The 22,044-nt window shown below is 38.8% G+C and overlaps 7 protein-coding genes across 12 annotated transcripts; 3 read left to right on the top strand and 4 right to left on the bottom strand.

Annotated features, from left to right (window-relative positions):
* The first annotated feature begins 119 nt into the window (after positions 1–119).
* Positions 120–1,959, top strand: LOC104764504 (4-hydroxyphenylpyruvate dioxygenase). The gene is made up of 2 exons (XM_087508044.1): positions 120–1,544; positions 1,629–1,959. The coding sequence occupies exons 1-2, from the start codon at positions 370–372 to the stop codon at positions 1,801–1,803; spliced, it is 1,350 nt and encodes a 449-aa protein (XP_087364170.1). The 5' UTR covers positions 120–369; the 3' UTR covers positions 1,804–1,959.
* Positions 1,960–3,590: 1,631 nt separating this feature from the next.
* Positions 3,591–8,336, bottom strand: LOC104764494 (rRNA (cytosine-C(5))-methyltransferase NOP2C-like). Its single transcript, XM_087508040.1, has 12 exons — positions 7,559–8,336; positions 6,957–7,245; positions 6,549–6,696; positions 6,272–6,409; positions 6,104–6,166; positions 5,817–5,938; positions 5,424–5,658; positions 4,894–5,105; positions 4,462–4,562; positions 4,225–4,306; positions 4,035–4,096; positions 3,591–3,899 (listed from the first exon to the last, which is right to left on the bottom strand). The coding sequence occupies exons 1-12, from the start codon at positions 7,681–7,683 to the stop codon at positions 3,788–3,790; spliced, it is 1,689 nt and encodes a 562-aa protein (XP_087364166.1). The 5' UTR covers positions 7,684–8,336; the 3' UTR covers positions 3,591–3,787.
* Positions 8,337–8,377: 41 nt separating this feature from the next.
* LOC104764466 (uncharacterized) lies at positions 8,378–10,525 on the bottom strand. Of its 4 annotated transcripts, XM_087508041.1 has the most exons (6): positions 10,363–10,498; positions 9,840–10,110; positions 9,585–9,749; positions 9,364–9,506; positions 9,115–9,260; positions 8,378–9,012 (listed from the first exon to the last, which is right to left on the bottom strand). In XM_087508041.1, exons 2-6 carry the CDS (start codon positions 10,081–10,083, stop codon positions 8,664–8,666), a joined length of 1,047 nt encoding a protein of 348 aa, XP_087364167.1. In that variant the 5' UTR covers positions 10,084–10,110; positions 10,363–10,498; the 3' UTR covers positions 8,378–8,663. The 4 variants fall into 4 exon arrangements, with proteins under 4 accessions (XP_087364167.1, XP_010486307.2, XP_010486315.2 ...); XM_010488005.3 differs by having other exon boundaries at positions 9,364–9,749; positions 10,363–10,525; XM_010488013.3 differs by having other exon boundaries at positions 8,378–8,979; positions 9,364–9,749.
* Positions 10,526–10,633: 108 nt separating this feature from the next.
* On the bottom strand, positions 10,634–12,525 carry LOC104778590 (uncharacterized). Its single transcript, XM_010503042.3, has 5 exons — positions 12,371–12,525; positions 11,612–12,106; positions 11,385–11,524; positions 11,101–11,285; positions 10,634–10,997 (listed from the first exon to the last, which is right to left on the bottom strand). Exons 2-5 carry the CDS (start codon positions 12,069–12,071, stop codon positions 10,895–10,897), a joined length of 888 nt encoding a protein of 295 aa, XP_010501344.2. The 5' UTR covers positions 12,072–12,106; positions 12,371–12,525; the 3' UTR covers positions 10,634–10,894.
* A 142-nt stretch (positions 12,526–12,667) lies between these two features.
* On the top strand, positions 12,668–16,673 carry LOC104764441 (3-hydroxyisobutyryl-CoA hydrolase-like protein 5). Of its 3 annotated transcripts, XM_087508038.1 has the most exons (17): positions 12,683–12,868; positions 13,323–13,392; positions 13,495–13,578; positions 13,667–13,735; positions 13,822–13,885; positions 13,979–14,052; positions 14,132–14,215; positions 14,280–14,364; positions 14,442–14,527; positions 14,749–14,870; positions 14,991–15,051; positions 15,132–15,230; positions 15,498–15,599; positions 15,709–15,750; positions 15,846–15,952; positions 16,046–16,114; positions 16,533–16,673. In XM_087508038.1, the coding sequence occupies exons 2-16, from the start codon at positions 13,360–13,362 to the stop codon at positions 16,110–16,112; spliced, it is 1,179 nt and encodes a 392-aa protein (XP_087364164.1). In that variant the 5' UTR covers positions 12,683–12,868; positions 13,323–13,359; the 3' UTR covers positions 16,113–16,114; positions 16,533–16,673. The 3 variants fall into 3 exon arrangements, with proteins under 3 accessions (XP_010486279.1, XP_087364164.1, XP_087364165.1); XM_010487977.3 differs by lacking the exon at positions 16,533–16,673 and having other exon boundaries at positions 12,668–12,868; positions 16,046–16,286; XM_087508039.1 differs by lacking the exons at positions 12,683–12,868; positions 13,323–13,392; positions 13,495–13,578; ... (2 more) ...; positions 13,979–14,052; positions 16,533–16,673 and having other exon boundaries at positions 14,147–14,215; positions 14,296–14,364; positions 16,046–16,286.
* On the top strand, positions 16,511–17,189 carry LOC104764456 (uncharacterized). Its single transcript, XM_010487997.3, has 2 exons — positions 16,511–16,757; positions 16,859–17,189. The coding sequence occupies exons 1-2, from the start codon at positions 16,551–16,553 to the stop codon at positions 16,964–16,966; spliced, it is 315 nt and encodes a 104-aa protein (XP_010486299.1). The 5' UTR covers positions 16,511–16,550; the 3' UTR covers positions 16,967–17,189.
* On the bottom strand, positions 17,177–18,423 carry LOC104764432 (peroxisomal and mitochondrial division factor 2). Its single transcript, XM_010487966.3, has one exon. The coding sequence runs from the start codon at positions 18,235–18,237 to the stop codon at positions 17,269–17,271; it is 969 nt and encodes a 322-aa protein (XP_010486268.1). The 5' UTR covers positions 18,238–18,423; the 3' UTR covers positions 17,177–17,268.
* Between the last annotated feature and the right edge of the window lie 3,621 nt (positions 18,424–22,044).

The following is a 22,044-nucleotide window of genomic DNA, read 5'->3' as shown; positions in this document are numbered from 1 at the left end:
ATTCTGTCTTTGCCTCAGCCATGTATTATGGTTGGACAGGGTTCCATCGTTTTCAAGTAATTTTTTTTGATATTGGAAAAATGCCACTAATGATATTCTAACCGGTAGATAAGTCCTACACGTGAGCACTCCGTAATTGGACAAGGATGAGCCAAAGAGCAAACAGGGAGATCCATCACGGAACGTATCCTTACTTTCATCAAAATCGGACCGTACACGTGTACACTTCGATGTCCACTGACGGTCAACATCTGTTGACCTGCTGCCATTCTCGGTCATAATATTATAATCAGAAAATCCTTTATCTATCTCGTTAGCATCAAAGCTCAACGATACAGGCTCAGTTCCATCGCAGAGTTGGTGAAATCAATGGGCCACCAAAACGCCGCCGTTTCAGATACTCAGCAGCACAACGGCGACGACGACAGCGCTGCGGCGTCGTCGCCTGGATTCAAACTCGTCGGATTTTCCAACTTCGTGAGGAAGAATCCAAAGTCTGATAAGTTCAAGGTTAAGCGCTTCCACCATATCGAGTTCTGGTGCGGCGACGCCACCAACGTTGCTCGTCGCTTCTCATGGGGTCTCGGGATGAGATTCTCCGCCAAATCCGATCTATCCACCGGAAACATGGTTCACGCCTCTTACCTACTTACCTCCGGCGACCTCAGATTCCTTTTCACTGCTCCCTACTCTCCGTCTCTCACCGCCGGAGAAACTAAACCGACCGCTACAGCCTCCATCCCAAGCTTCGATCACGTCTCTTCCCGCTCCTTCTTCTCTTCGCATGGTCTCGGCGTAAGAGCTGTTGCGATTGAAGTAGAAGACGCTGAGTCAGCTTTCTCCGTAAGTGTCTCTAACGGCGCTATTCCTTCGTCGCCTCCTATGGTCCTCGACGGATCCGTTACGATCGCTGAGGTTAAACTATACGGCGATGTCGTTCTCAGATATGTCAGTTACAAAGAGGGAGACACGGATAAATCGGAATTCTTGCCAGGATTTGAGCCTGTGGTGGATACGTCGTCGTTTCCACTGGATTACGGTATACGGAGGCTTGACCACGCCGTGGGAAACGTTCCAGAGCTTGGTCCAGCTTTGACTTACATTGCAGGGTTCACTGGCTTTCACCAATTTGCGGAGTTCACAGCAGACGATGTTGGAACAGCAGAGAGCGGTTTAAATTCAGCTGTGCTAGCTAGCAATGATGAAATGGTTCTTCTACCGATTAACGAGCCGGTTCACGGGACGAAGAGGAAGAGTCAGATTCAGACTTATCTGGAACACAACGAAGGAGCAGGGCTACAGCATCTGGCTCTGATGAGTGAAGACATATTCAGGACTCTGAGAGAGATGAGGAAGAGAAGCAGCGTTGGAGGATTTGACTTCATGCCTTCTCCTCCGCCTACTTACTACCAGAATCTGAAGAAACGTGTTGGCGATGTGCTCAGCGACGAACAGATCAAGGAGTGTGAGGAATTAGGGATCCTTGTGGACAGAGATGATCAAGGGACGTTGCTTCAAATCTTCACGAAACCACTTGGTGACAGGTACAGCGGAAAGAATCAGTGTTTTAACAAACAAAATACATTGTTAGGATTTGCTAAGCAAATGTCTTTCTTTATGATTGATAGGCCGACGATATTTATAGAGATTATCCAGAGAGTAGGATGTATGATGAAAGACGATGAAGGGAAGGCTTACCAGAGTGGAGGATGTGGTGGCTTTGGTAAAGGCAACTTCTCTGAGCTCTTCAAGTCCATTGAAGAGTACGAGAAGACTCTTGAAGCCAAACAGCTTGTGGGATGAACAAGAAGAAGAACCAACTATAAAGGATTTGTAATTAATGTAAAACTGTTTTGTATTATCAAACCACTATGTTATACAGATTATTGTATGTCTTTCCATCTCATTTTAAAAAACAAGATCAATAAAAAAGTACCATCCTATAATTAGGTTCAAAAACAATGTATAAACCACCATCCTTTTTTGTGTGAAATGTCTTGGATCACGAATCAACATTTTGAGATCTTAATCCTTGGTGCCGATGCTGAATTTAGCTATAAAGAACCTGACTCAAATTTCTGAACCAGTTCCTCTTCACCAAATCTTAAATAAGCATAAACACGCATTTAAAAGCCACTTAAAAAAAGGATCGGAGGACACTTAGCTCATCTTTAGAGTGACAAGAGTTTTTCCCTCTTCTCCGCGTCAACTGTTACATCTCCAAGTCTTCTAAGTCCAACATAGCCTGTTAAAAATGTCTTTGTGTTTTTAAATGCTCATTTACATACAAGATTTAAAATTTTTGGTTTTCAAATGTTTTCAAATGCTGCTATGTTATTTATTTTTTTTTATTTTTTTATTTTTTTGCCAACGGCGTACAAGATTGGCTCAATCTATGTTATTTTTTCATAAAACCAATTAACCAAAAACCATTTTTCTTTTGGGATTTAAAATGAAAATGAAAAAAAATACATGTAGTTTTTGTATTGTTTGTTTGGGATCTTTATTTTTGGTTTTTAGAATTTTTTTTCCTACAGATTTAAAAACTAATAAATCAAATATCAAAAAAAAAATATATTACTAATTTAAATCTATACATGTTTGTGAGTTAATTGGACCATTCAAAAGCATGCTTGACTTTTATTGACACAAAAGATATGTATATCTAAAATGGTATTAAAAAAAAAAAAAAAAAATTGGTATTCTGTCATGCCAAAAATTTTTGATAGTGATTTTCAATTTTTAATAAAGCTTTACCAGTGTTTTATGTTGTCTATGTTCATATCTGTGCGGGTCTAGATTGAGAAGGTAACTATTACTATACAAAATGGTGATTACATTAATAATTACTGAGCATTAGTATAATTTTTTTTCTCTGTTTGCCTCTTTGATTTACTCAAACTGATTGCGAGCTCCATGAGAGTCACTTGAGATTGGATATATCTATAGCTTTAAATTAGTATTTTTTTTTTTTTGATATTTGATTTCTGGTTTCTTTAAATTAGTAATATATTTTTTTTAATAAATTGGTGGAGGTTCTGGATCTAAAAAAGGCGGTGGAGGAGGTAAGGGAGGAAGTGATCCGAAACCTACTATTATGTTTCCTCTCCGCTTTTGTAACAAGACTCTGAAGGACAATAAAAAATATATTACTAATTTAAAGCTATACAAAAGCATGTTTGTGAGTTAATTGGACCATTCAAAAGCATGTGCTTAAATTAGTAATTTACCAGTCTTTCATGTATATTCTTACCGACAAAAGATACGTATATCTAACTACATTAATAAATTACTGAGCATCAGTATATATATATATTTTTTTCTGTTTGCCTCTTTCATTTAATTGAATTATACAATTAAATTAAAAACATTTATTAGCCAAATTCTAACAGTTTCTCTAATCACGGTCAGTACCTGAATAATGTTATTTTGCTACATTTACAGACGGATTCTGCAAATCCGAATCCAGAGTGGAGGATGTGGTGGCTTTGGTAAAGGCAACTTCTCTGAGCTCTTCAGGTCCATTGAAGAGTACGAGAAAACTCTTGAAGCCAAAACAGCTTGTGTAATGAACAAGAAGAAGAACCAGCTATAAAGGATTTGTAATTATTGTAAAACTGTTTTTTATCAAAACAATGTATACAGATTAATGTATGTCTTTCCATCTCATTTAAAAAACAAGATCAATAAAAAAATACCATCCTATTCTTAGGTTCAAAAACAATATATAAACCACCATCTTTTTTTGTGTGAAATGTCTTGGATCACGAATCAACATTTTGAGATCTTAATCCTTGGGGCCGATGCTGAATTTAGCTATAAAGAACCCGATTGTATCGAGCTCAGCTGACGGGTCAAATTTCTGAACCAGTTCCTCTTCACCAGGTCTTAACCATTCCCTGCAAAACATACATGGTTCGTTTATTAAATTTACAGCCCACAAATCAAAGCCATCTCTTTTATCATCAATCTTTTTAAGCCCTGCTTTGTTACTCATCACTTATTAGATCACTATAATGGGTACATATGCTTACTCGATATATCCGTCGGGGAATTCACATCGACCAACTAGACCAGGTCCTCCAATCCTAGGATGCTGCATCAAGACAGCAAACACATGAAGATACATTAACACAAAGAACAAGATCATAATGCAATACGTGCCAAGATCTCAAACAGTTTTCTTGGTGCCTTCAATATGAAAAGGGTATTTTAGATCAAAACCTGTGGTGCTAAAGATAGAAATCTGTATTTATCTAGAGCATAGCGAACCACGGCCTCGTTCTCGCTAGGGTTAATTGTGCACCTAACAAAATGGAAAACAAATCATCCACAGATAAGACTACAGTAACTCTCAATTACTCAAGACTGTGTGACTGAGGACGTCTAGGCCTCATCTGCATAGCTTGGATAATGTGAATTCAGAATTTAACGAATTTATGATTATATTTGCATACTTACGTTGAGTATACGAGAATTCCACCAACGCGAACCAATTGAACAGCCTGGTCAAACATTTTTCGCTGGTACCATCCATGATTTCTCAAAGATATAACAGTCTCCTATAAAAAATAACAATGGAAAATTCACTCCACAAGTCACCACCCTCTGAAAAATCTTAGAAACAGGGAGGAAGAAACACAGACTCTACTCTAAATTACTACAAAGTACAAACACTTAATATAATAGGTCGATACGTATAACAGTATATATACTTCAAGAAGCTACTAAGAAACAATACTTCCGCCACATAAGCTAAGGCTATCCACATGTAGACCCCAAATACTAGAACGTGTACACATTGTTAACTCATGCGAAGTAGATGCTTAATAAAGCATCACGCAAATGTAGAAGTTCACACAACACAGCCAAGTCTTGAATTTATTATCTTACCAGTCCAGCGAACAGACGAGGTCTCAAGCCAAGGGCAGAACAAGGAGCATCTAAAAGGACTCTATCGAAACTGTTAGGTGCGAAACCTTGGGACTTTCCAGCCCTTCCACCTTGGCATTGAGTTCTTCCACGGCCATTTTTCAATCTTCCTTTATTCTTCCTGATGTCAGCTTGGCTAACTTTATCCTCTCCAATTGGCTGTTCAGTTTTAGCTACAACATGGGCGATAATGGGAAAATCAAGCTTCTAGTTAGTTTTTGTGAACAACCAGAATATATGTAAATAGGGATTTTAATTTTTACACATATGCATAGACGTGAGATAATGGGCTACACATGCCAATTTAGTAAGGTTATGTTCTGTATCTGTTTGATGCCAAAGTGATAATTAAGTTCCTTGTCCACAAAGGAGGAAAGACAATGCAAACATGGTAAGTTTATTGAGTTACTTTTACCTAGCAAACACAGAGGCCAACATTTCGAAGAAAACAACCAAACCAAGTAAACAGTATGAGAAAGTAGCTTAATTACCATTTTCCTCACACGATTTGTCAGCCTCGGATCTTCCAGAAGTAACAGATGATGTCATTGCCTCGTTTGATGGTAATTCAGAATGGCTAGTCATGGAACTACTATTATCACTGTTAACTAATGTTGTGGAATCATTGACTGTGTTTGGAAGACAAACAGATTTTAGTGCATCCAGTTTACATGTTGTTATGCAGCTTAATCCCATCTCCGCAGACAATTTCTGGACATCCAGCACCTGCGTTTTGGAAAATAGTAAACAAACTTATTAGAGTATGCAATTTTGCAAACTTAACATTTTGTATTCTAAGCATTCAATGTAAATTGAAAAGCAAGTAAACCCCAATAGAAATCATATGTTTAAATAAATATTACTACAATCATAAGAAACTGTACCTTGTTATGAGATCTATCAGCTGCCACTATCTCTCCCTCATCATTCATAAGTATTGCAATTGCAGTAGTCTTCCCTCCAGGTGCTGCACACATATCTAATATTCTCTCCCCTCTCTGAGGATCTGTGCACCAAAGATAAGAATTCAGGATCTCATCAATCTTGTTTCCACCTGGGGTTCTCATTGATATCTAGTATCTACTGTATTTGAATTATGGATATATGTAACTATATCATAATACGGGTGAAGGTGTAAGCATACCACAGACCGAAAATTAATATTACTTACCAAGAGCATGAGCAACAATAATACTTGGCAGGTTTTGAAGAAATATTTCCCCCTCAAGGACATCTAAGGAGAAAAAACGACAATGTAAGGGTAATGCCCCATTATGAAATAAGATACTGAGAGTCATAAACTGTAAGCTGAAGTACAAAAGCAAAAGAAGAAGCTTACTATGTAAAGAAGGCAATCTGAAAACTCTATTGCTCAAATCCACCGCAATTCCATTAGGAACACGAAACATCCCAGCCCTTGACAACATAGTTGTTCCCATGCCGATATATAGTCCACTGCGTTCACGATAATAAGGATCTACAATAACACTACGGCACATGTCAACTGTTAAGTTAAAAACATTTCACAAGATTTCTTAGTAATTGGTCAATGATATGATAGGTCCCTCCAGTTATTTTATAGTGACCAAAGCAAAAGAAAAATTTCTGATTCTTGCCTGTTGGCAGACCCTGGAGGGTGGTCCCACGAGTCATATTAACACTCCAGTCACCTTCATCACCAGGTTGCTCCATAGAAACACAGACAGCAACCGCATCTCCTTTCTCAACATGGGCAGTGCAAGCCAGTACACCTGGAACATAGATCTACAACAGGACAAATAGGAAATATATATAAGTATATTTTGTTCACAGTATAGTCTATGGCATGGACTTCTCACTTAGATTGTCAGATAATGAAGACAACCAAGATAAGGGGGGATTCATACTCCAACCCATGAGCATAGTGACCAGGATTGATACTAAGATACTTGTAAATAACTATCAAACCTCTAAAGCCTCCTTCTGAGATCATTGTGACCCATACCTAGCCACTAAATTTTTTAATGAGAGAATCTCGAGTTTACCTGGGCTCCTCTAAGAACTGCTTCAGCACACTTCCTGCTCACAAGTACCTCTTTAGGAGGGTTTTCAAGACCAAAGTCATATTGAATCCTATGTGGTCCTGAACCATTGACAAAAACAACATAGTCCAAACCAGGTATCTGACACTTGGTAATGGGACTACTTCCATCTGATTGTACTAGCTTCAAACCCTCATCCGAATCATTTAAAATTTTCGTAAGCTTTTCGATAACCGCATCACTTGTTGTTTTAACTGTGTTCACCCGAATGCAGGAATAGGAAGTTGGGCGCCTAATATGGAACAAAAACAAATAAAAAGAGTCAAGCAACATGTAGCAACTCTAAGCAATTTTGTTAAATTTAGTTCCTATGGCTAGACTAGACTAAAATTGGATCATGTGAAGGAGATGCTAACATTGGGGGAAATGTATATAAGCTCACACACTTAGGCACACAACAACAACAACCAACAAAAAAAAATATCTGATTCGATTCAGGAGAAATTAGAGAATATAATAAGGCAACGCTAATTCAAAGCACGTAAAGGAGAGCAATGTTGGTTCAAAACTAGATGAGAATGATAGAAAGGTGCGAAGAACAGTACGTGAGAGCCTTTGAAATGCGAGCGAAGTGGTCAGGTCCATAAGCTTTAGTGAAGTAGTCTTCCACTTCAGGATTCCATCGCAACACCGGGTCATAACAGTAACGCTCCGAATCAGAAGGATCCATCTCCGTCTGGTGAGAGGTAGAGCGTAACTGCTGAGAAACAGAGGAGAAGAAGGTCGTGGCTCTGGTGGTTAGGCAAGTGGTGAGCAAAGAGGGTTTTAGCAGAACCTTCGCTTAACTCATTCAAGGGAGGGGGGAAGAGGAGCAAAAGCAACACAGAGCATCTTGAGGTGAAAGTGATACTTTGTTTTACCTTTTTAGGGCTTTAATGGTGGGATGGGCTTTGGGCTTCGAAGCCCATCACAATTATCTACACGAAAACAAGACAAATACTTTTGAAAACCTATGTTCGTCGCTTACTGCACTTCTTCCACGAAATTTTGAAACGTACAAAATAATTAAGGTTACTATGATACGGTGTTTATTTATTTTTATTTTTTTTGATAAAAATGTGAATTTATATTACCAAAAGGAACGTTTAAGTACAAAACTTAGGGGTTTAAAAAGAGCTGCTATGACCCAAAAAAATAAAAAGCCATAGGAACTAAAGAAAATGCGCTGAGCTAGAAGTTATAACAATACTACTGATGTTGAATGTATTAGCCTGCAGAAACAGTTTTAAAACATGTTTTGCTATTGTAGATAAGTCAAACATCCAAACTTTTACCGTAAATAATATTTTACTGTGCCACTTTAACACCGGTAGATAAATAAAATAGCTGTCACACAAACACAAACATGTATTGCTACTTGTAGATAAGTCAAACATCATTATCTTAAGGTAAATAGTATTTCACATCCGGATACAATTAACTTTAAAACAAAACAAAACGAGACTTAAATAAGCATAAGTTATATTATAACTTTATAAGTGAACCCAACTCTTGCCGACGAGACTTGAACAACAATAAGTTATATAATCGAACAAGCCGGCAAGAAGTAGAACAAACCATTCACAGTTTCACACCAAACCAAAAGGACCCAGAGAAGAACAACACCAAGGGACATGTACTCTTCTTCTTCACGTCCTACCCTTCTTGTAGTTACTTACTTTCGGTAGTAAGCCTACTCTTCTTGTAGTTACTTTCGGTACTCTGCTTGTAGTTACTTTCGGTAGTAAGCCTACTCTTCTTGTAGTTACTTTCGGTACTCTTCTTGTAGTTACTTTCGGTAGTAAGCCTACTCTTCTTGTAGTTACTTTCGGTACTCTTCTTGTAGTTACTTTCGTTAGTAAGCCTACTCTTCTTGTAGTTACTTTCGGTACTCTTCTTGTAGTTACTTTCGTTAGTAAGCCTACTCTTCTTGTAGTTACTTTCGGTAGTAAGCCTACTCTTCTTGTAGTTACTTTCGGTAGTAAGCCTACTCTTCTTGTAGTTACTTTCGTTAGTAAGCCTAAAATGTTGTAGTTTTCATCAAGAAATTACAAGATTAGAAATCTCAACGTTTTCAGATATAGATATATTAAAACAGGCCTTTTGGCTGCTTTTAACTCACCGTAATTGTAGCATTGTCCGGAAAAAAAGACCTTGATTTTCACTCAATATTTTCCTACGCACTATGATAGGAGCCTTCACGTCAGAGTCAGAGTCCGAGTCAGATTCCGAGTCGCCAGGCTTGGCGTATGAATTCCAGTAGGAAAGCTGCTTGAAAACAACCAGATGCACATCCAGTGGACATGGGGGGTTAGTAAGAGCTTGTTTGAGTAAAAAGTAGTTAGACCATGAAAAAACTCAGCTTAATTACCATTCGTTTATGGTGCCGAGTAGAGAGATGCGTGAGAAAATTTTGAAAGCCATAGCCACGAATACCACGGCACACAAAGCAATTCCAGAAGGAAGGTTTACCGGTTTCACTGCACTTATCCCCATCCTCAAGTGCCGGAGGATCTGTGGGAATAAAAAATAAAATAAAAAAATTAGTAGCAACATAATACAACCAGAGGCACTTTTCATCTTGAGAATTACGTGCAAAGAGAAAAGTAGTGTAGTATCCATCGTTACGTATCTCGCTAATATGCGTTTCGACGATCGGAAGAGTGAAGGCCGGTGGAGCGGATAGGACCATTATATTAGCGGGGGATGGAGCATCAGGATAAAAGTCAATGAATATACCCAAAGCGTCTCTGGGACCTGTTCCATCAGAAACGAAACTAAAGACTTGAGAGAGAGTCTCTCTAATAATTCCATTAAGGAGCTGTAGGAAGGGAAAAGGAAACTAACTGTTGGCCAAGTTCTTAAAAGCGATCCCAGTGGAAGAGAGGGATTCAAGGATGTACAAGGGGACCTCTGTTAGTACGCCAATGGCAGTGATGGTGATAGGACCAGTGTAGCCAAGCTTCCTCAAATTCTGTTTGATACTCGGACCCACCCGACGAGCATCATAGCCTTCGGGGACCGGAAACCTCTTTATGTCCCAAAAGAACGTTACTGGGACCGCAGCTGTCTCCTTCGCAGGCTTCTCCATTATTCAAGAATCGATACTTGCAAAACCCTAAAAACACAAAAAAACAAATTCAAAACCGGGTCTTCAATCTAGAACGGGATTCAAACATCAGATTAAGCGTTCGGAAAGATAGATAAGTTTGAGACGGTTTAAGGGCCGATATAGATAGAGAGGAAACACGGCCGTAACCGTTTCGATCGCAAATACAACTTTTCAGATTCTTATGTGGAATTTTTAGGGTTCTACTTCTACGCGATGAATTTTCTATGAAAACATGAGATAAGGAGCGAGAAATTTTACCCTGAGAGAGATTCTAAGCAGCAGATCTTGGTTTGGCTCTGGTTTAGGCAAGTGGTGAGCAAAGAGGGTTTTAGCAGAGGGAAGGAGCGAAAGCAACACAGAGTATCTTGAGGTGAAGAGAGATACTTTGTTTTCCCTTTTAGAACTTTAAGTAGAATTGGACAAATTCTTTTTGTTTATTTTGTAATTTTTATTTAAAACAGCATTAATGTAATCTTTTTATTTGTTTTAAAAAAAAATTTAGATAAAACACTATGATATATCTATGATATTAAAATAAAGAAATGATAATCAAGTTTACTGCTCGTTTTAATAGTATACTACTGATGTTTGAATTCATTAGCCTGCAGAAACAGTTTTAAAACATGTTTTGCTATTGTAGATACTAGATAAGTCGTTCCAGAAAAGTCAAACATCAAGACTTTACAGTAAATAATATTTCACACTGTGCCACTTTATAATTAACACCTGTAGATAAATAAAATAAGCTGTCACACAGACATTCTAGAAGTAGAACAAACCATTCACAGTTTCACACCATACAAAAGTACTCATCATCTTCTTCACGTCCTTCTCTTCTTGTTGTTACTTTCGGTAGTAAGCCTACTCTTCTTCTAGTTACTTTCGGTAGTAAGCTTACAATGTTTTAGTTTACATCAAGAAATCAAAAGATTAGAAATCTCAACGTTTTCAGATAGATATATATTCAAACAGGCCTTTTGGCTGCTTTTCACTCACCGTAATTGTAGCATTGTCCGGGAAAAAAGACCTTGATTTTTACTCAATATTTTCCTGCGCACTATGATAGGAGCCTCCACGCCAGAGTCAGATTTCGAATGAGATTTCGAGTGAGATTTCGAATGAGATTTCGAATGAGATTTCGAGTCAGAGTCAAAGGTGGCATATGTATTCCAGTCTGAAAACTGCTTGAATCATCAAGTGGACATGGGGGGTTAGTAAAAGCTTGTTTGAGTCAAAAAGTAGTTAGACCATGAAAAAACTCAGCTAGGATGCTTAATTACCAATTGTTTATGTTGCCGAGTAGAAAGATGGGTGAGAAAATTTTCAAAGCCGTAGCCACGAAGACCATGGCACACATCGCAATCCCAAAAGGAAGGTTTACCGGTTTCACCGCACTTTGCCCCCTCGAGTACCCCTGGATCTGTGGGAATAATTAAAAGAAAATTAGCAGCTAGTTCAGCAACATAATCCAATCAGAATTGAACAAGCCAAAGACGCACAAACTCACCTGCCAGAAGCAAGTTATCTTCCCAGAGGCACTTTTGATCTTGAGAATTACGTGCAAACAGTAAACTAGTGTAGTGTCCCTTCTTACGTAACTTGTCAACATGCGTATAGTAGAATGGCTGAAAGCAGTTTGGTGGAGCGGATAGGAACACCATATTATCGGGGGGTGGAGCAACACTATAAAAGTCAATGAATAGACTCATAGCGTCTCTGGGAGTGCAGCCCACGTTCTTAAGAGTGATCCCAGTAGAATAGAGGGATTCAAGGATGCCAAAGGGGACCTCTGTTATTACGCCAATGGCAATGATGGTGACAGGACCAGTGTAGCCTAACTTCCTCAAATTCCGTTTGATACTCGGACCCACCCGACGAGCATCATAGCCATCGGGGACCGGAAACATCTTTATGTCCCAATATAAGGATACTGGGGCCGCAGCTGCCTCCTTCGAAGGCTTCTCCATTATTCAAGAATCAAGACTTCAAACCCTTTTTTAACCTTTTATTTGTTTAACAAAAAAAAAAAAAAAAAAAGACTTCAAACCCTAAAAACAAAAACAAAAACAAATTCAAAACCGGGTCTTAAATCTAGAACGGGAATAAAACATCAGATAAAGCATTCGGAAAGATAGATAGATAGAGAGGAACACGGCCGTAACCGTTTCGATGGCAAATACAACTTTTCAGATACTTGTGTGGCACTTTTAGGGTTCTACGCAATGAATTTTCTAAGAAACATGAGATAAGGAGCGAGGATTTTTACCTGAGAGAGACAATAAGCAGATATGGTTTTGGTTGGATCTCGATATCGATAATAAGCAGGTCGTGGCTTTGGTTCGGCAAGTGGTGAGCAAAGAGGGTTTTAGCAGAACCTTCAATGGGGGGGAAGCAAGCAAACGCACAGAGGAGAAAAGAGATACTTTGTTTTACCTTTTTAGAGCTTTATTTAATGGTGGAATGGGCTTTGGGCTGCGAGGCCCATTACTATTATCTAAAACGAAAATAGAATAAATACTTTTTTATATTTACTTGAGGATTGTACTGTATAAAAAGATGAAAAGAGTTAGGTAGAAGAAAAGCTAAAGAGGTCGAAAGCTACAGAGGTCTTTTTTTTCCTACCAAACCCTCCCATTGATGATTAGCTTCACCTGCCATTTTCTCAATGTCTGAACAAATAGTTAGAGACCTTTATTATATAAATGGTTTCTCACATTTTGAGCTCCTTCCTTCACCAAACCCCTTTTGCTTCTCCTCTCTCAAGGTATCCTTTTCTCATTCTCCCTCTCTCTCTCTTTCATTTGATTTCACTTTTAGCTTCTTCAGTTTTGTGAGAGCCTATTGGGTTTGGTAGTAGAGCATGTCTTTCTTTTGGAACTTGCGTGATGGGTTTCTCTCAAGTTGTGGTGATTCTGTACCCGTTAAAAGTCTCTTCATTTTTGAGTCTTTGGCCGTTTATTCGTTGATTTGAAAGTGTAGACTTTAGTTGAAATGCTCCTTCTGCATCATAAAGTTTTATACTTTTCAATAGACTTTGGTGTTTTTGTTCTCGGTGGATGAAGTAAAGAACAACCTGGTGAGGTTGAAATTAGATTGTTGCAAGTTCCTAAACCTTGGGATTTGTCACATTGGGTGTGAAGCGTTGTAGTTTTCTCGTTTGAGTTTGAGATTGTTTTGTCATATCCGATCCATTCAAACTGATGGTTTTTATTGATCAGATTAGTAAGTTATTGTTGACGTTTAATAAAGCTGGAGATGGCTCAAGAAGGTGGAATCATTAATGAGCCGGTAACCTACTGCCTTTTTCAGTCTTTTGTAGTTTTGTTTTCTTATTCATGATTCAGTCGTAAACCATCATTAAAACTTTTGGAGTCTGGCATTGTTACACAGTTTGTGATTGGAGAGGAACAAGGTTCTGTGAGATTGTCTACTCTAAACCGCCCTCGTCAGCTGAATGTCATCTCTCCGGAAGTGGTATTTTTGATATCTAAGATCAGAAGCTGATAATATTCTCCTCTTCTAGATGTTGAAAGCCGCCTAAATGGTAAAATTTGAAACTCAGGTCCTCAAGCTTGCAGAATACCTTGAAATGTGGGAGAAGGATGACCAAGCAAAGCTTATACTGATCAAGGTTTGATTTTTTTTGGTCCTTGATCTGTTGATGATTTTCTACTACTGTAGTGTAGATTGATTTCTTAACATATCTTATTTGTGCAGGGTGCAGGTAGAGCTTTCTCTGCCGGTGGTGATCTTAAGATGTTTTATAACGGCAGGGATTCAAGTAAGACAGCTAACAGAATCATCATGGTTTATTAAAAGAACACATTTGAAGAGATTTTGTTATAACTTATTGATGATATGTCGTTTTTAACAGAGGATTCTTGCCTTGAGGTTGTTTACCGGATGTACTGGCTTTGCTACCATATCCACACATACAAGAAGACACAGGTAGCTTTAGTAGTGCTCCAAATTTCATTGTATGAAAGTTTCCTCTTGAGGAGTACTTAAACTGAATAGAATTGTATAGGTTTCTCTTGTTAATGGAATATCCATGGGTGGAGGTGCATCATTGATGGTCCCAATGAAGTTTTCAGTTGTGACAGAGAAAACTGTGAGTTATAAGTTTAAGCTGCTTCACATTTTTATTTGCGTAGAACTAGTTCTTTCATTGATAGGTATTCTCAACTCCAGAAGCAAGTATCGGGTTTCACACTGATTGTGGGTTCTCCTACATTCATTCACGTCTTCCTGGTTATTTAGGTAACTACGAAACCAGTAAACCAAATATTGATTTCAGCTAGGCATTGGCTGATCTCTAATGTACTTGTGTTTTGCAGGTGAGTTCTTGGCTTTAACTGGGGCAAGATTAAACGGCAAAGAACTTGTAGCAATTGGAATGGCAACACATTTTGTACCTTCTGATGTAAGTATTTGAGAATGTTTTCCCTGGATTTGATTAATTTAGGAGTAAATATATCCTCAAATGTTATTGAGCTGTCTTGCAACTTTATATTTATCATCTGTAACTTTAGCAATGTTTTTTTGGAATCTCTAACCATTATCATGTAAATGCGGACAGGTTCTTCAGTTGTTCTATAAATGATGAGTGAAATGCTTATCTTTCACATCTTTTCTTATTGTCAGAAATTGGCGGATCTGGAGGCACAGCTTGTGAGGTTAGACTCAGGAGACGTTAACGTAGTCCGATCCACAATTGAAGAGTTCTCCGAGAAAGTCAATGTCGACAAAGACAGCATCCTTAACAAGTAACACAACTTTTTATATTGGTTTCTTCATTCTTGAGATGTTGTTTAATCTTTCTCTCCCACTGGTAATATATACTCACGAAGACAGTTTTAACTTTTGGGGCTATGGCTGATCTGCAGGCAGTCAGTAATTAATGTGTGTTTCTCAAAAGAAAGTGTGAAGCAGATCATACAAGCATTTGTAAGTCATCCTATTTTCTGGTAACAGAAGTCATCCCTGGTTATAATCATCAGTATGAACTATTTCTGGTCCTCTAACAGGAAGCTGAAGCGAGCAAAGAGGGAAATGAGTGGATAACTCCAGTCGTCAAAGGTCTAAAACGATCGTCACCCACAGGGTTGAAGATAACCCTACGATCGGTAATTGTTATATGTTATATGATCTCCCCTTTCTCGTATTTGTCTCTAGAAATTAAATGGTGAAAAAGACTACCCTGTCAAGTTCGTTATATAGTAATGATGGATGAGAAAATGGTTTAAACTTGTAGCTAGTGTTGTAAAATGGTATCAATCTAAAGGCTAATAAGCGAATGATAATCAGCAATTCTTGTTATGTTCTTCCCTTATACTGATTCTGTGTATTATTTTGTAAAATTAAGTGATTCTTGTGAGGCGTATTTTTTCCAGATCCGTGAAGGTAGAAATCAAACGCTGAGTGATTGCCTGAAGAAAGAGTTTCGTCTCACCATGAATACCTTAAGGAAAACCATATCTGCTGATATGTATGAGGTAATAATCAAATGAAAATACTGCAACCATTTTTGGTTTTGTGGTTCTAAGAAAATTCTAGCATCATGTAACCCTTTCTGTATTTGTGATTTTGTGTAATATCTTGCAGGGTATAAGGGCTCTGACCATAGATAAAGACAATTCTCCAAAGGTATGTTTCCGCTCTAGGAAGCAAAATATGAGTCTACTTGGAACCTAGATCGCAGCTAACACATTTACAAACTTCTATGATTGGGTTTGGTGCAGTGGAGTCCAGCGACACTAGATGAGGTAGATGATGAGAATATCAATTTGATGTTTAAGCCCTTGGAGGATGATATTGAGCTTCTTATCCCTGAAACAGAAGAAAATAGGTCGGTGTACGGGATAGTAAACCCAACTCTGGAAACTTTCTCTTGATTTGAACCTTTCTTATGTTTTGATAATGTGCCACTCGAAATTCACAGGTGGGGAGGCAAATACGAGACTTCAGGCTATGCATCATTGATACAGAATAAAAGAGAAGAGAACTGAGCGTATGTTCAAATTATAAAACTGTACCCTAAAAACTAAAACTCCACGTGTGTTGTATTATTATTACGTAATAATGTGTTGCTTGACACTTAGGTGCAGCGATGATAAAAAAAGGTTTACGTATGTAAGACATGGGTCTCCTTGATCTAATTAGAGCGCAGGTGTTTTTACCAATAATAGTTAATAGTAGTTACCATTTTCAAATGATGTCTTCTCCACACAAACAAAACTAAATCAGAAGTTTTATATTAGTGTTAAGTTTAGATAAAAGAAGTCACATTTAGGTCGTTAGAACAGCAGCTGCTAATTCGGACAGCTCTAAATTTGCCCTTTCTTTATCTCTCAGTTTTCTACTCACTATATATATCTCTTCTTCTTACTTATAATACCCTGCGTCTTGACGAAATAAACACGCAACAGAGACAGAGGAGCAAAAAGATGGCCGACTCCCTTTTGCAAAAGGCCACCTCTGCTCTCGGTGAAACTGCCAAGATCGATGTCGTGAAGGATGCAGTCGACAATGTGGTGTCAAGAGGCATAGATGGAGCCAAATCGCTGGTGCACAATTTGGAAGAGAAGAAAGGTGAAGTCTCCTCCAAAATCGTGGGAGCTGTTACACACTTTACCGGCAGTGCGGACAATCAGGTTCCATTCGAAAACCAAAACAAAGCTTCAAAATTCTTATGTATCTTAGGGTAAAATTGAATAGGAGACAAGAGTCTTATGCTCTCTTTTTACAATGGCAGCCGCTCCTAGCGGCAGGTGATCGTGAGGTCGAGACGCCCTGGTGGAAGAACTGTTGTGAAGTTCTTGATCTTCTCAAGACATCAACATCATCATCTACTCCCAAGTGAAGAACAGAGAGGTGAAAAAAGTTCCCACCCAGTTTTTCAAACTATGTTCTGAGTATTCCCTTCCGTTTTCTTGAGAGTGATTTCAGATTGTGTTGTTTACTTTTAATTCCTCTAAGCTTCTTGTTTTTTTTTTTCAATCTTTTGGTTGTTTCCATGAACATTTGTAATGAAGAAAAAGTAAGCAAACACACAATAAAGAAGACTCCAAAATTTGTGAAACCAATCAAATTCCCAAACATATAACGTAAGGAAACACTTTCAAAACCAAAGAAATCAAATTTCATAAAAAGTCTACCTCGGAATCAAACCCTCCTCGAGTGTAAAACGTAACAGACAACCGCCGCTCCAGCCACTGCAACAGCAACCGCAGCCACAGCTCCACCAGAACCAGCACTCACAGACGGTGACCATGACTTAAGCTCAATCCCATTAACTGGCTCAACCACATTCTTCAATCCACTGATCATCTTCTCAGCATCATCCATCTGTTTCTGTAACTCCACAATCTCTGATTCCAAAGCCACCACTTTCTTCTCCGAGTCTCTTAACGCCTCTTCCACAACCATCTTCTCTGTGATCCACTTCTGCAACTCTGCTTTCCCTTTAGCTACATCTGATTCCAAACCCTTAATCTTCTCCTTCAAATCATCCATCTCCTTATCCTTACTACCAATCTTCTCTCTCATCTCTTCCTCTGCTCGAAACTTCTTGTTCCTCTCCTCCAACTCTTTCACCTCCAAAGCACCAAGCTTTGTCTCCAACTCCTTCATCCTCTTCTCGTTCTCCTCTTTAACAATCCTTAAACCAGCGACCTCTTTCTCCAGCTCCACAATCCCATCCCCTTTCTGCGAAATCTCAGACTGAAGCTTCCTAGCCTCCGCCGTAGCCTCTTCCCCTTCAGTCTTAGCCGTGATCAGTTCATGCTGAACCCGCGCAACTTCCGTCTCTAACTCGGAAGCTCTTGCAGCTATCGCTTCGAGAACCTTCCTCTCCTCATCAGACTTGTCAATCTCCCTCTCCATCTCACCCATCTTACGCTTCGCCTTGGATTCGGCTGCTCTTAGCTCCTCCATCTCCGCAGTCAAGCTTTCGATTTTCTTACTGATCTCACCATTATCACGCACAAGCTCCTGATTCTGAGACTCGATCTCTCCCATCTTGCGATTCAATTCCGACGACTTGTTGCCGACACCGTCTTGATGATCAGAATCGAAGAAACTCTCATCTTCCTGGCTAGTCGCTTCGCCGTTCAAGCTCCTCTCCTCAGCCATCTCCAGCAGCTAGCGTTCGGGAAACTGAATCGTAGCAGGAAGAGTGATAACCCCTAATAGATAGATTGTACAAAAACAAGTAATAGGAGAAATTGGAAAGTTTCGACATCTATTTTTATTTTGGAACTTTAATTACTGTACGTATTAAATTGGAAGAATAATACCTGGTTTAATTTTCATTGTTCTAAAAAACAATCATTTAATTTATAATGGAAGATTGATATCTTCGACTTAACGCCCGTTAAATCTACTGATGGAAAGGTAAATCATGGTTAGAAGATTAACCCACCTGATTAATCGGAGGTTAATGAGTACACTTTTGCCCTTTTAGTTTTCCTCCAAATCGATTTTGTTTCTAAGAACCCTAAAGGCGATTTCTTCTTCTCAACGAGCAAACCCTTAAATCCGTTTATTGCGATGAATCTTAGCGTCTGATTAGTTGCGATTTTCGTTGATTTTGTGGTGTCTTCGACGCGTTAACGACAGAGAGATGAGGTATGTAATTTGCGTTTTAACTTCAATGTTTATGGTTCTAGTGAGTCGCGATTGAGGGTTCGTGTGGGTCGCGATTTATGGTTCGTGTAGGGTTCATGTTCGATTGGGGTTATAATCGATTCGGTCTTGATATAAGGTTGGATTTGTCTTATAATCGATTTGGATGTTGAATTAGGGTTTGAGTGTGTCGCGATTTAGGGTTCGAGTTCAATTGGGTGTTAAAATTAGGGTTCAATTGGGTTTTTAATTAGGGTTAAATTGGGTTTTAGAATTAGAGTTCAATTGGGTGTTAGAATTAGGGTTCAATGGCTAATCTGAACATTCCTTTTATTTTTGCAATGGATTCGATCAAATTAAACTAAATATTCACTTCAGAGGAGATGTCACGCATACTGATGGGTCTTTTATGTATGTTGGAGGAGAAGAGATTAAAGCCATGTCGATTGATCCAGACTTGATGACTTGGTCAATCTTCGATGAGTTCTGCGCAGAGAATGGAGTATCGGGGGCAGTGGAACAAGTATGGTACAAGCTACCAAATGAGGACATATCTTCAGCAAGAGTTATCGAAACAGACAGAGATAGAGGGATTAGAATGTTGTGTGCTGAAGCTGAGAGTGGTGGCGAAGTCGACATATTCATCCAACAAGGTTTATGGTGACTACACACATGAGAGTTTTTTCTGGGCCATCGCATATAGTGCAACAGTTGGGGATTTCACTTATAATATGGAAGCTTTGAAAGTATATGATCCACCTGCAGCTGAGGATTTGATGAAAATAGAACCGAGTACATGGTGTAGGGCGTTTTTCAGCTACCATTCAAGCTGTGAGGATGTATGCAACAATCTCTCTGAGAGTTTCAACCGAACAATCAAAGACGCCAGGAAGTTACCGGTTATTAATATGTTGTAGGAAGTTGGGAGAATCTCCATGAAGCGCATAGCTAAGCTGTCAAGTAAGACAAACAAATGTAACACCCGGTTTCCTCCTAAAATTATGGAGATACTTGAAGCCAACCACAAGTCAGCTAAGTTTTGCTCAGTCCTCAAAAGTAGTGAGACCAAATATGAGGTATTAGAGGGTTCTGGTAGCTTCTGTGTCAACCTCCTTTAGAGAGAATGTGCTTGCAACCAGTGGAAGCTCACAGGCATACCTTGTCCACATGCCATCTATGTCATCACAGAACACAATCGTGACCCAGAAGAGTAAGTAACTTCAAACTTCTTTTTCATGCTTAACGAAACTTTCTTTTTCATGTGATTGTCGACTAATGTTATGTTTTATGTGTAGATATGTTGATGGACATTTACAAGCAAATGTCTAGCAAGATACATATAAGGAGAACATAGAACTTGTATATGGTGAAAGGTTGTGGGAGAGAACATGCAAAGGACCAATTGAAGTACCTGATAAGAGGAAAAAACGAGGACGCCCAAAGAAGTTTAATAAGATAAAGGAGCCAGGTGAATCATCAACTAATCCAACAAAGCTTACAAGAGAAGGTAAAACTGTTACTTGTAGCAACTGTAAGCAAATTGGTCACAATAAGGGAACCTACAAATAACAAACAGTCCAATTACCTCCTCCATGCAAAATGGGTAGACCACGAAAAAGTTTGGTAAGTAATCTGAATTAGATGTGTGTGTATGATGATAGTTTGAATTGGAACAATGTGATATCAACATTGTTTTAGGATAATGATGACCCTTGGAGCATCCACAATGCACCAAAAGGTGGAAAGCTGCTCCAAGCCAATTGACACCACCTGTTGCACAAAGTCAATCTGCACAAAACCAAGAAGTTCCGCATCATTCAAGTGCTCCACCAACAACTAAAAAGAGTGGTACAGGACGTGCACGAGGTCGTCCTCGAGGACGTGGAAATGGTTGTGGTAAGTCACAAGGCAAAGGCCGTGGCAAAGGTCGTGGCAAGGACGACGATGCTCCAAAACCGCCTGTCTTTTTCATGTCTACTCTGTCTGATAAGGTGTTTGATGTTTGGCGACCTGAGAAGAAGTTAGATTAAATTCACTTGTAGGATGATCTATCTATGTTTTAAACTCACTGGTAGGATGATTTCTGGTTGGATGTTGTAGGATCCTGTTTTTTTTTTGTGGTAGGATCCTACTATTTTCAAACTAACGGCTACGAATGAATGACATTACAAGTTTTTTGGGATTAATTTTTTTTTGGATTTCATTGATATACATAGTTAACAACTGAAAACAACAACAATGAAACCTCCCCAACATAACCTACTTCCCCATTGCAAGAATCATCCCAATTACAACAATGAAACTGACCCAAGACAGCAAGATGAACTGTCGAAGCATGTTTTCCCTCTCAATAGCTGTCATTACTGAATTTTCGAGCTTCTTCTTCTCTTCATCCTCTGAAACATCAGTGTTGGAACCACTCACCCTTTGTTCATTCAATGCCCTAAGAGATTCTTTCAGCTGCTTGATCTCTTCTCTCGCCTCTAGTAAGCTCACCTTCGGCCACCCATATGGTGAGTGTTCATCTGCCCACCTAAAGAATCCATGAACAACATATATATAGAATCTTCTACATGGATTGTCATTGGTCCATGATTTCGCAACAGTCGTAACTCTACCACACGTGCTACAAAGAAGACCCCAACTCTGGCTCGAATTCGCATCAGACCCTGCATCTTGGCTCACCATTCTCTCAAACCAACTTTGACAATCGAATTTTTTAGCTTCTAGGGTTCTTACACTTTAAATCGATTTGGGGAAGAAGAAGGATGACAACAATGTCTTTTAGTAACCTCCAATTAATCACGTGGGTTAATCTCCTAACCATGGTTAACCCTTCCGACAGTAGATTTAACAGGCGTTAAGTCGAAGGTATCGATCTTTCATTATAAATTAAACGATGGTTTTTTAGGACAATGAAAATTAAACCAAGTATTATTCTTTTAATTTAAGAAATACAAAAATTAAACTTCCAAAATAAAAATAGATGGTCTACTTTTCGGGTTTTTTCCCCTTTTTTCTTTAATCAGAAAAGCAAAAAAAGTTTTGATTTTTATGATTCCCTCGTTAAAGAGGATAAAGCAACTTTTCTCTGCGATTCGATGCGATTACGGTTTTGGGTTACCACAAACCAATGTTAACCGATCAAATCTGATCTCTGTTTACGAAATTGGACGGCTGAAAATAAAGGAACCGGACCGATTTGGTACTGCAAATGATTTTGTTACTACTACGCACGTGCGCACCACTTTTTTTCCTCGGATCCGGATAGCTTCATACGGGAAAGGCCCATTAAAAAGACAGCTTAAGAAGTGT

The sequence above is a fragment of the Camelina sativa genome, chromosome 3 (genome assembly GCF_030686135.1).
Source record: "Camelina sativa cultivar CO46 ecotype springtype chromosome 3, ASM3068613v1".
NCBI lineage: Eukaryota > Viridiplantae > Streptophyta > Magnoliopsida > Brassicales > Brassicaceae > Camelina > Camelina sativa.
The sequence above is the reverse complement of the archived record's forward strand: the minus strand, read 5'-3'. Positions and strand labels throughout refer to the sequence as shown.